The sequence below is a fragment of the Orycteropus afer genome, unplaced genomic scaffold, assembly GCF_000298275.1.
Source record: "Orycteropus afer afer isolate SDZICR_OR568_19922 unplaced genomic scaffold, OryAfe1.0 scaffold00074, whole genome shotgun sequence".
Classification (NCBI taxonomy): Eukaryota; Metazoa; Chordata; class Mammalia; order Tubulidentata; family Orycteropodidae; genus Orycteropus; species Orycteropus afer.
The window spans coordinates 7507252-7519866 of record NW_006921661.1 but is presented as its reverse complement, the minus strand read 5'-3'; the positions used below and the strand labels follow the sequence as shown (position 1 = coordinate 7519866).

Genomic DNA, 12615 nt, shown 5'->3' with positions numbered 1-12615 from the left:
AGATATAAAGTTGAAGGAGGTGGTCACCTCCCTCCTGTTGATTAATTCATAAAAATAATTTATATCTATAAAAATCCTTATTCCTAAGTGATGAACTGGAGGTGTGGCCCTAGGATTTCCTCGGCTACATATGAAGCACATAATGTACAAATCTGCCCCATCACCCCAACCTTTAAGGCAAAAAGGGCTCATCATTTTCAGGTGGGCTATATCAAGGACACTGGGAGGAGGAATTTTTCAGCAGAAAGATGCCTGCTTGAGACCCATGGTCAGATGAGTGGGCCACTTGAGTCCTGGAATCCATTTTGTTTCTAGCCTTTGCCTCACCATGGAAGAAAAAAGCTGAAGTCCTAGCAGGTGGACACAGACTGGGTTGTGAAGTTCCTCCAGTCTGGGCTTCCTGGGTCTTAAGGCACCAGTGGACTAGGAAGGCTGGTGGTGGTTTCAGGACTACAATTGCCCTGGGGCCTCATGCAAGCTGGGTAAGGCTGAGAGGGGGTGGGCAGGTGGGTCCTTTCCTCAGTCTCTCGCAAGGTTGCGTTAGTCTTTCTGGGAGGACTGGGAAGAAAATATCCGTGCAATCCTGCGAGTTTCTTCTTCAGGCAGATTGGGAGGAAGTAAGTTAGATCTGGGACGGCAAGGCCTTAGGGACAGGGCTCCTCTGGTGATGTCACTCTTGTCCTGGAATGGAAGAAATCAGCTTGTTAGCACTAAGGCTGCTATGCACTATGGCACTACCAAGAGATGGTTTCGATTCCTCTCCTGTTTTGGTCCTTTGACTAATGCTATGTAGAGCTGACTAGTTTACAAAGTACTTTACATACCCTGTTTCACTCTCACCTTGACCCCATGAGGTGGGATATCGCATTGACCCCATGCCATGGACGAGGAAACTGCAGCTCATGTTCAATAAAGTCAGGGTCCCTTAGCTCTGAGTAGCAGAGCTAAGATATGAACTGTGATTGTCTGGCTCCAAAACTCGACCCTTTCCATCCTATGAGACTGCCTCTGGAGAAGGATGGGGCAGCCATCTCCAGGACAGGTTTGAAGTCTCATCCCTTCACTTGCTGCATGACTTCAGGCAAGTCATTTGCCCTTTGAGTTGTAACTGTCCCATGTGTGACCCTGGGAATATAACCAACTCCCATGAAGATGTTGTTGAGTAACACCTTCCCTGTTTTATTACTGGAGCTTTGGTGCTCTGAGAGCTGCCAGGTAACATGAAGCCACAAGCAAACAATGCCCTGCTACCAAACATCTCTGTCTCAGGCCAAAGGTATCACTAATTCCACCTTTACGTTTCTTGCCTTTGGGTTATGGCATCATGGTCCTTGGGACTCCTCTATGACTCACTCATTTATTCATTCAACCTCTTCTTGTGTACTTATTCTGTGCCAGGTTCCTGGCCTGAAGGAGCTCCAAACTGTACCTCCTTAACCCCACACAGCTAGCTGAGAGCAAGGCCCTGGGGAAGAGGTGGAGGCCTGGCTCAGGGAAAAGGCCTAAATCCCATGAGCCTAGATCTTCATAAACTGATGGGGTACTGAGAGTAAAATTGATGGAGACCGTAGAGGTTGAGACTAACAACCTTTGACCCCTGCAATTCTGTTAATGGGAAACAAACAGGCTAGGGGGAAGGACTGGAGTTGCTTTTAGATCAGTAACATTTAGTAATCCTATATTCCTTCTTTAACCTTGTTCAATGCCTACTGTGTGAGGGAGACAGAAATGAACAAAACTCAGTTTCTGACCTCTGGGAATTCAGAGGTAAGCTGAGGAGACAAAGATCTGCCCAAAGAATCAGAGAACCAGCTAAAATGTGGTAAGGGGAGTAGGAGTCGGGCATCTCTGCTCTACCGCCTGGGCATCAGATTCCCACATGTGAAAGGGGAGGGGGCAACCTTGACGGTCCCTACCCATCTGGAATTCTAAATTCCAAGGGAGTGTATACAACTGAATGAGCACTCTGTGCTGTCAGCCCACAGGCAGAGTTTTCTTATAACCAAGAGCAAAGCAGTGGTGGGGCAAGGCATGCACAACAGAGACTAGAAGATACATCTCTCTCTGTCCTCTAGGAAGACCTAACTTTCACCAGTATTTATAGCCCTTCCTTCCAAAATATGGTAGGCACCTGAATCCCATTATTCCTTAGGACAGGGGATATCTGTGGGCCAGGCTCTGCCTGTTGCCCTCCCCATTGACACTGAGTGCTCCTGCAGGGCATGGAGTTAGTCTAATGGCTGTGTCCCCAACTGGACCCAAGACAGGAGCTTGGTAGCTACCAGATCAGCCACAGTGACCAATATAAGCAGGCTGACCTGAGGGTAGGGTAGGGAGACTGTCTCTTGCAGCAAACATCTCATTCGCTTATTCTAGAACTAGTGGTTGGAGACGTAATATCCTCTCAGGGTCTCTGCAGCACTTTTAGCCTGTATACCCCTAGTAACTCCCAACTTCCTGAGTGATTTGGGATTTAGAGGTGATACTGAATCCCCTTCTAGCCCCCTGGCTGTACCACAGATGGACTTTCTGGGTCACAGCCATATCTTAATTTCTATTTCTTTTTCTCCTACAATAAAGAGGGACTAAGAAAATGTCACCTCTGTAAGACAGATGGGAAAACAGACCTAAGACCACGGTCTTCTACCATATAACCAGGCTTCTGTTTTCCCAATGCCAGAAGAAAAGGAGTCTTTGTTTTGGAGACGCTCAGATGGATCTTGTCCTTCATGGCTAGAAGGACCAAGAACCTCAATTCATGAAATAACTATAAACAGACCTCTGTCAGTGACTCATCAAACCTTTCAGAACCCTAAGATCTACTCAGCCCAATCAGCTCAAGAGAAAAGAGAGAGATATGCTTCCTGTCCTCATGGGGCTACTCAGCTAGAGGGGAGACAGACACCAACCTACTCAACTATCATAAAGATGAGGCTGAAAGCTTGGGCATAATAAGGATCAATTAGTAATAGCTGGGAAGCTCAGGGGAGGTGTCTCACAGAGGTAGGATCCAAGATGGGCAGGGTTTCGACAGAGCTGGGGTAGGGTCAGGCCATTCCATGTAGGGGGAATAGTGTGAGCACAGCCTGTGCCTGGGGCATCCACCTGCTGGCTGGGCCAACATCTGCACTGGAGCTGAATTGAGTGAGTCTCCTTCAGCCAGTGTGCCAGCACCCAACCTGGACCCAGTGACCTTGGAGGCCTTATCTGCATGGCCCAGGCCCAGGGACCAGAACAGGGACAGGACTTGGCTCTGGATGTACAGGGCAGGGTAGGGGTGTGGAAGGACAGAGAACACACACTCAGCATTTAGCTTTTGTTGACCTCAACAGGTTTAAACATCTTGACTAGTAGTAAAGTCCTTTCCTCATCAGGGTTTACCCCCCAAACCCAGCAGGGGCTAGGCAGAGGTGAAGCTGTCCAGAGCAGAAACACCCACATGTGTGTTAACAGCTCCCCTGAAGGACTCTCATGCTCCTGCTGGGTGCTCTGGGGGCATAGTGAATCATCAACACAGGCTGTGCTCTGCAGGTCTAATAGCCTTCCTGAGGAGGCAGGAAGAAGCCCACATGGAAGCAGGGTCATCAAAGCTAGAGGGGCTGCAGGGATCTTGGAGTCTAAACAGTGTCATATGTGGGGGTGATGTCCCCGGGCAAAGGTATTTTAAAGAAGAGGGACTTGAAACACCAGAAAGGGGGAATATGAACATAGAAAATGAGCAATGGGGTTCTAAGTGGAGGCTCAGTTTGAGCAAAGCTGTGTAGAAGGAATTTCTATGCTGGAGAAAGTAGTGGGATGGGCCTGGCTGGCCTGCAGGGTTTGGAGACCAAATCTGGAAGGATGGGCTGAAGCCCACTGAAGGGAGTCCCTGAATGCCTGGATGAGGAATTTGATCTTACTCCTCTTAGATATCAGGAAGCTGAGCTGTTAGGACCTTCTCAATGAACACTGGGATGACCACTGTCCTGGATGGAATTGGCCTATCAAACATGACAGCAGGCCAGAGGCTCTCAGATGCCCATGTTAAATTCATCCAGCTCTCCCATTACATTCTCCTACTTTCAAATCTGAGGGACTTACTCTTTTCTGGTATCTGGACACCCAGGCCATGAACATGATAAACATCTCCCACAATAAATGTGTCTTAAAGAAGCATCACGGAAGCGGTGAGGAGGGGTGGTGTAAGGAAAATATGGGGCTTCCTGGGGCTCCTCAAATAGGAGGCTAACTCTGGCTGGGAGCTGATTCTGGTTCTGGCTCTACCACTTCTTAGTAAGTGGCTTTGGGCAAGTCACTTTCTCCCTGGGCTTCAGTTTCTCCATTTGAGAACAGGGATCAGGATGAGTAGATAATGCAGCAGGAGGTGCTCTCTATAAACCACAAACTTATCCTGGTCTTTGGCTCACTCTGGCCAGGTCCCTGTGATGTAGCTTCCTCTCCTAAAGTTCTCCCGGAGGATGATGTCTTTTTCAGTCTGACATGTATTCTGGGTCCCTCTACTCCTGACCCAAGACAGATGCCCAGAAAATGTCACCTGCTCCCAGGAGGGTGGTAGGTGGAGATGCCCTTACTTATCAACCCTATTTTCAGGGTGTTTCTGGAACTTTCTCAGAGTGATGGCAGTGGGGTGGAGAGGGAGAAATATTGGTCTGTGGCCCAGCCTATATTGTCCTCACTCATTTAAGAGCAAGACACTTCCTCTCCACCTTCCTCTCCGTGGTTCTCAGTATCTTCTTTGCCAAACAGAGCTAAGAATTTGTTTGGTCTCTCAGCTCCAGTCAGTCAACTCTGATGTACAAATGAAATTCAGATATGATCAGGGCTCTGCCCAGGCACATCTTACACAGGGGCTAGGCTGAAGCTAGGGCTAATGCCAGCTGTTGAAAGCGAAATTCATTTGCCTTGCTCTTCCCAGACCCCACCCAGGCAAGGGGTTAGGATCAAAAGATCCTGAGTAGAATTAGAGTGTATCACCTCTCCAAGGCATGCCCAGTGCTAGGGCAGGCCTGCTTAAGCTCTCTCCACCCCCTCTGCCTCTGCTTTCCCAATGAGCCTCTGGGCCTGGGATCAGAACTGAGTTTTGTTCTTCCCCAGACTGGCTCCCCTAAGTGACAAACACTGACACAGGAGCTGGAAGCAAAACTTTCCAAAGAGCTGAAACTTTCCAAAGAACTGAAAGTAAAAGCTGTCTGGTTCTGGCTGGTTAGATGGGCTTGTGAACTGACTGCTGCTCTGGAGCCTCAGGGCTCAATATAGCTGCCGCCTTGTTCATGTTCAACTTTCACCCGCTTGGCCGGTTGCTTTCCCCTGGGGCAGCTCCCAGAGTCCTCTCCTGAAGCTGAGTTTACAACTTCCTTGGCTCTAAAAAGAGCAGCAAATCCAGTGGAGCAGGGGAAATAGGGACAAGACATTTAGATCTCTGAGACACAAATAGTAAATCGTGCCTACCCAGCCCAGTTGCAGCATGGCTGGTTGCCACACTCTCAGCTCACCCTCCACTGCTCCATTAGAGCTCTGGTCATGTAGCTCTCACTACCTAAATGTTGCCTCCTCTCCTCACCTACCACCTGATGCCCCCCCATTCTTCCTCCCAGAGGCCAATTCCATGGGGCCAGGAGACAGAAGACCCACAAACTCTGTGCCTAGGGTCACTTGTGCCTAGACACTCTGTGTCTCAGTCTCCCCCTCTGCACAGTAAAAGGGCTAGGCCAAGACTCCTTCACCCTGTTCAACTCACGCTCTGCCACTCAGAGGGTTCCAAAGTCCCAATTCCTGAGAAGGAAAGTTACACTCCTGCAAGAGCTCCTGGCTACTCCCACACTGGCCTCAGAGCAGCTCAGGCAACTTGAGCCTAGCAGGCCTGTGGGTCCTTTCCCTTGAGGTGCTTGTCTAACTGCAGTCTGGGCTGGGATGGCCACCAAACAACTCTGGCTGTTTTCCCTTGACTTCTGTACACCCTTGGCCAGGGAAAGCTTTCATCTCCTGAAAGCTTTGTGTGGCCTTTATTAGAAACCCTTGGACCTACAGGTCTCCTACTGGTGCTTAGTAGAGGGCTACGGACTGGGGGGTTCAAATAAATAAGGCATCAAGCAAGGGGCTCCTGTCCTAAGAGGGTGTGGAACCCAGGCTGGAGAGAGAGCAGGTTCCCTCAGATCCCTGCTGACCAGATCCCAGTGACTCTGTGGAGGGCTGGGTTTCTCTACCAGGACTGTGCATCTTTCAGATGTCTATGGGCTTGTGAAAGCAAAACAAAGGGATAGAAAAATTCTTTGGTTTCTTGAGAAAAAAGCAGCAGCCTGAAACCCTCAAGCTAAGATTCAGAGAATGGCCATGGGCTTCCAAGATGAGGGCTCCATCACCCTCAAGTGGGGCCTGTGTTGTCCTGGGCTTTTAACTCAGGGTCTGAAATGAGCACAAAGCCCCTGCTACAGCCCTAAGAACTGTTCTTCATATTTCTGGGCTACACTGGGGGGAAGGAGGGTATGCTAACTTCCCAGCTCCCCACTCCTGGCTCTAAGCTTTTTGCTCATGTTCCTATCCATTAGCATATCTTTCCTACCAGTCCCCCTCTCCACAAATGCAACAGCGTAAGAGGGAAGTTGTCTCAATAACAAGAACAACAAAGTTAACAAACAGTTAATAGTTATTCATATAGTACTTACTATGCTATGTGCCAAGAATTTTTAAAGTACCATATACATGTGAACTCACTTAATCCTTAACAAATCTTATGAAACAGGTACTATTATACCCATTTTACAGGTAAGGAAACGGAAGCTCAAGAGAAGTTAGGTAATTTGCCCAAGGTCACACAGTAAGTGGCAAAGCTGATCTCTGAACGTAGGCAGTCTGGATTCAGAGGCCATGCTCCTAACCACTATGCCCAGTGGGAGAGAAGAGGGAAGTACAGCCACAAATTACGTTTGCATTGCCTCCCTAGACACTAGGGACCTTGCCCAAGTTCTCAGAAACCCAACAGCAGAGCCAGTGTATTGACTCTCAGCTCCACAGCTACCCAGGAGCACCTTGGGAATGTCTGAAATGTTGTGGTCTGCCTTAGTGGAGTGACAGGACGGGAGGGGGTAGACAACGCAAGGCTTTTAAGGGTACACTTATGCCTAGCTTTGCCTCCTATTTCCTGCCTTATTGACTGCTCATGAATAACATCACCTGGTCCCCCACCTGTGGTTAATCCAGGGGCTCATTCATGGACAGAGCCTAGGCTTAGTGCAAAAAGGTGCAGAAGACGACAGGGCTCATTTCAGTGTAAGGAATGGCCGTGTAGACAGGGCAGAGGCCAAGCCTCAGAAAACAGTTTGCTTCTTGCTCTTTCCTTCTGATTCCTATTCAACTTTGACTATTTTAGACCAGGCCCATCTCTCCCCTCCTCTGGTTTCTTCTGGCATAGATTGTTTGTATGTACCAGTCACTAAAGTCTGTAGGTTCTCTAGGGGTTTTCTTCTTTCCAAATCCACAGCCTACAAAACCTTTCCCTAATCTTTGCTGAATTCTACTCAGGCCACTTCAAGTGGCTCCATCTTCCTTTCCCTATAGTCATTTCCTTGGATTTGTTTCACTTAATGCTGATACAGGCTAATGTTACTTGTGAAAGTTAGTGAGGGGTTTGAGGGCCAGTGCCTTTCTGAAGCTCCTTGTAGACAGTGTCAACATTGCCAGGTCCAGGTCCTAGTACCGTGACAGGTGCTATAGTGTTGGTGGAACTGATACAGAAAGCTAGCTCCCTGTGGAATTGTGAGCTCCTCGGAGGGAAGGGGCTGGGGCCGTAACATCTTCTGTCTTCTCCTTCACCTAGCTTAGGACTATGTTATGCGCATTTGCTGCAAGATGTAAATTTTGAGTCTGAGTTACAAACTACCTTCCTGTTATCTGGCCTGCCTATCCCCAGGCTCAGATATGGCTCTCCTATTCATCAAACAGAAGTCTTTCTTGTGTCCCAGAGTCTAGAAGGCTAGGGAAATTTTCAACTTTTATTTGCTATTTTAGAACTTTGGACTAGGAGGACAGGATCCTTGGTCTACCTGAGGGCTGCATACTGGAAGAATGACCTCAGTCCAAGAAGGAGTATTTGCCCCATCACTGCTCAGTCATAATCGTGCCTCAGGGTTTTGGATAATGCTGTAAGTTTCTAATTACCAAAAGCAGAAATAAAGTCTGTTTATGGGGATTAAGTGAACCTCACAAGCAATGTCCATGTAATTTTCCTTCCTAAGAAAAAAACAATAGACCCTTGTAACTGTATACAACCCTGATAGATGGAATTCCCTGATACATGGAATTCTCTAATACTGTGTACTGGCGTGTAGTGAAAGTTGTATGTCAACTTGGCTGGGGCTGGTTGAGTGGTTGGACAGCTGATGGTAGTTATTCCCCATGATGAGACTGGCAATCAACTCCATGGTGCCATCTACCACAAGCAGATGAGTAGCTGCTTTAAGGATGTGGACTGCTTCCTGTATATAAGAAACAGCTCTGGGAATGGGCTCTTATTTATGGCACCTTGCACCCTGCATGTAGCCATGTCTTTGTTCAGCAGCCTGCCATGCTCTGCCGACCTTGGGACTTTCAATGGACTTAAGTTAATGGCCTGCTGTATGGTTTGGTAACATCAGGACTGTGCCTTTTTACTTGTCAACCTTGGGTTTGTCAGCCTCAGCAGCCAGCAGCTGAGTGAAGAAAAGCCTCTAGCTTCAGCAGGAGGCAGAGTGGCAACCCAAGGTTGAGGGGCTTTCACCCAGCCCCTAGAGCTTGGCACTTTAAATTTGGACTTAAGGCCTCCAAATTGTAAGAATAAACTCCTGTTTGTTAAAGCCATCCCGTTTGTGGTATATTTTCTGTCAGAGCAGTACTAGGTAACCAGAGCAACTGGGATGCTGTGGGTAGGAGAGTCTCTCTGACAGAGAGTGGGCTTGGTTGCTAGTCTTGCCCAGGCTGGGGGCTGTTCAGAAAGCAATAAAAGCCTGCTGCGGGGGTGGTGGTGGTGGTGGTGGTGGTGGTGGTGTGTGTGTGTGTGTGTGTGTGTGTAAGCTCTGAAAAGAAAGCCAACTTAGAAGCTGGTGATGGAGTATATATGAAAGTTAGGAAAAAAACCATGAAATGTCAGAAAAAACATTTCTGATAAATTAAGAAGTTAAATTACTATATTTATTAAATTACTAAGGGCCTCTGAAGGGTCTGTCTTCTAGTTTTAAATTATACTTTAGGTGATAAATTATGTATGTAGTGATTGTTTTAAATTTGAGGATTTAGAATAGTCTTATGAAAATACCGAAATTGATATTGGGGTAAGGCCAGTAAGAGTTATTATATTGTTGTGATCTAAAGGAGCTGGTTTAGCATTTGTGCCAGGAGCTCTGAAGATCAACGAGAAGGTGTAGTCTGTCCTGGGAGCTCTGATGGCGTAGTGCCTAAGGCATCTGACTGCTAACCAGAAGGCTGCTGGTTCAAACCCACCAGCCACTCCTCAGAAGGAAGACTGGGCAATCTTCCGTAGCGATACCGCCTCAGAAAACCAAGGATGGGTCGCTGTGAGTTGGAACCGACTTGATGGCAGTGAGTTTGGTCTTTGGTTTATCTCTGCCCTATAAGGGATCTCCTCAGAAGGAACGTTGGGCAATCTACTTCCGGAGTGATACCACCTCGGAAACCCAAGGAGGGGTCACTATGAGTCAGATCTGACTCCACGGCACTGAGTATAGGGATTTCCAGCCCCAAACACTGACTGTTCAAATACACGTGCATACATACTACAACAGAGAGTTTGATAAGTATGGACAATAACAGGAGGTTACAGAAATAAAGACTGAATAGCTGCACAAATATCAACTGGACCTGATTCTTGAGAAAGACTTTAATAGATGCCTTACTAAGCAGTATTAACACAGACCAAAGCAGGCAGCTATACATACACACGTGTGGTTTGAAACAGACAATGGGATAAGATACATATGAAACAGACAGATGTATAAATAATTGGGGCTTACTGAAGGGTGGGCTCTGCATGACTTTTCTAAAGGGCCCAGAGTGTATAGACATTCAGGCAATTTTTGACAGACCTGGATTAAATACACCAATGGCAAGATCTGTAGCTAATTTATTTGTATTCCTTCATTTAACGAAACTTTTTTTTTTTTTGAGGAGGAAGGGCTATTTTTTAAAATTTTTATTGTGATTTGGGTGAGTTTATAGACCAAATTCATTTTCCATACAGCAGTTCATACACATTTTGCTTCATCATATTGACTTAGATACAGCTCTCTTCCCACTTCCTCCCTGTAGTTCACCTTTTCCCTATGTTCTTCCTATGCATTCCTGCCCCTCAGCTATCTCCCTGTGTAAATACTGCCCTTCGGTTCTCCCATGATTGATCATCCTAAGGGCTTATCTTCCTGATGCAAATATTCACCCTATATGCCCATCTGTTGTCTGGCTGGAAGTCATGGGAGTGAGTTCAACTCCAGACCTGAACGGTAACTAGGGGCCATAGGTTCAGGCATCTCACAAGCTCTACCAGACTTAACAAAACATTTTTGAGGTAACCAACAACAAACTCACTGCCGTTGAGTTGGATCCGACTCATAGTGACCCCTCCTTGGTTTTCCGAGGCAGTATCTCTATGGAAGTAGATTGCCCAATCTTCCTTCCGATGAGTGGCTGGTGGGTTTTTTGAGGAAGGTATTTTAATTTCATTTTCTTTTGAATGGATAGCCAATTTTCCCAATGTCATTGATAAATAATCCGTTTCTTCCCCACTAATGAAATGAGAACTTTACCAATATATCCAATTCTTACCTACTTGGATTTATTTCTGGATTTTAACTCTATTCTGATTTATCTATTCCTTGCTTACAGAAACCTTACAGTAATATTTTAATAAAATAGTAAGGCAAGAGCTCCATCATATTTTCAGTTGTTGATAATTTACTGACAAATTCAAATTAACGTTAGAATCAATCTGTTAAATTTCAACTCTTTTCCCCAAAGGAACAAATTCATCTTTAGTATTCTGAATAGAATTTAAGTACATTTATCCATAAGCCTGGAATGAGTGAATTTTATAATACATTAAATTTTCTCATCCAGGAATATCATGCACTTTTATTTAATTCTTAAGTTATACCCTTTAGAAAACTTTGAGTCTTTCACATGAGTTATATATGTTAAATATATATCCACTTTTCTTACCATTTTTGTTGCTAATGTGAATGGTATTTTTTTTTTCCATTCCCATCTGGTTATTGGTAATATAAAGGAAAACTATTGCTTTTTGCATCATTGGTTTTATACTTAGTCATCTTACTAAATTTTCTTTTTTTTTATAGCAAAGTCTCTTGGATTTTCTGACTACTCACTGTTATCATCTGCAAAGAATGCAGATTTTTTTGGTCTCTTTCACTAAATAATATGTTCTTCTTTTTAAAACAAGTATTTACAGAGCACCATTCCACTAGTGGAGTTGAAAGATAAAAGCCAATCAATTATGCAAAAACTTAGAAATGTAGTCAAGTGCTGTTTAAGAAAGAGCAGTCATTGCCCCAGGATGATATAAAGGTGAACCTATCTGAGAATGAGGTTTGAGGAAATGACTTTTAAGCTGAGACAGGAGAGTTTAGGTGGAGTTAGGTGAAGTGGGTACAAAGAATCATGTGCACTGGGATGCCAGCAGAGAGAACAGTATGTTCAGACAAGAAGTGGGATGCAACATGCCAAATTTGAAGAACTAAAAGGAAACCATTGAGGCGGAAGTGTAGTGAGCAGAAGAAAAGATACAGATAAAGCTGGAGGGGCAGGTAGGGGCCCGATCATGCAGGCCATGGTAATATGAAACTACTGCAGTTTGGGCTCCCTAGTGCTGCTTCAACAGAAAATATCATAAATTCTCTTGCAATTTAGGAGGCTAAAAGTCTGAGTTCAAAGTGCTAGCTCTAGGGTCTAGGTGAAGGTCCCTTGACCTTGGGCTTCAGCTCTGCCTCTTGCTTCCAGCCCACTGGAGCTGGAGGTATCTCTTATCTCAGGCAGCTGCTAGTTGCTGAAGCTGACAAACCCAAGTTCAACATGTAAAATGGTACAGTCCCAAGATTATCATGCAACATGGCAAGCTACTAGTCCAAGTCCAGAAACAGTCTCAAGATTGACAGACAACATGGCAGGCTACTGAATGAAGACTCGGTTACAAGCAGGGGCCAAGTGTGTCAAAAAGCTCAGAGACCTTTCTCAAAAGTGCTTCTTATATACTACAGACCACATCCCTAAGGCAGCTACTCAGCTACTTACATCAGATTCCACCATGGAGTTGATTACCAGTCTCATCATACTACAACCAGCTGCCCGCCCACCCACTCAAAACCAGGCCCAGCCAAGTTGACACATAACCTTAACTACCACAGGCATGAAGGGTTTTAAGAAGGAGAGTGAAATGACTGGATTGGTATTAGGACAAATTACTGATTTACTCATTTTAAGAAACATTCTGTGAACCTAATATATGGCCTATTTTATGTATTAAGGCTACAGCTGCAAACACAACAAAGTCCTTTCTTTCTTTTTTTTTTTTTAATTGTGACCTGGGTGAAAATTTACAGAGCAAATTCACTTTCT

The 12615-nt window shown here is 45.7% G+C and overlaps 1 protein-coding gene across 1 annotated transcript in view; it reads right to left on the bottom strand.

Moving 5' to 3' along the window:
* Positions 1-540: 540 nt before the first annotated feature.
* Positions 541-12615, bottom strand: part of C2CD3 (C2 domain containing 3 centriole elongation regulator) — a 148168-nt gene continuing 136093 nt past the window's right edge. Inside the window, exon 33 of the mRNA XM_007940948.1 lies at positions 541-681. Within this exon, the coding sequence (XP_007939139.1) occupies positions 541-681 (141 nt within the window). The remainder of the gene's footprint in view (positions 682-12615) is intronic.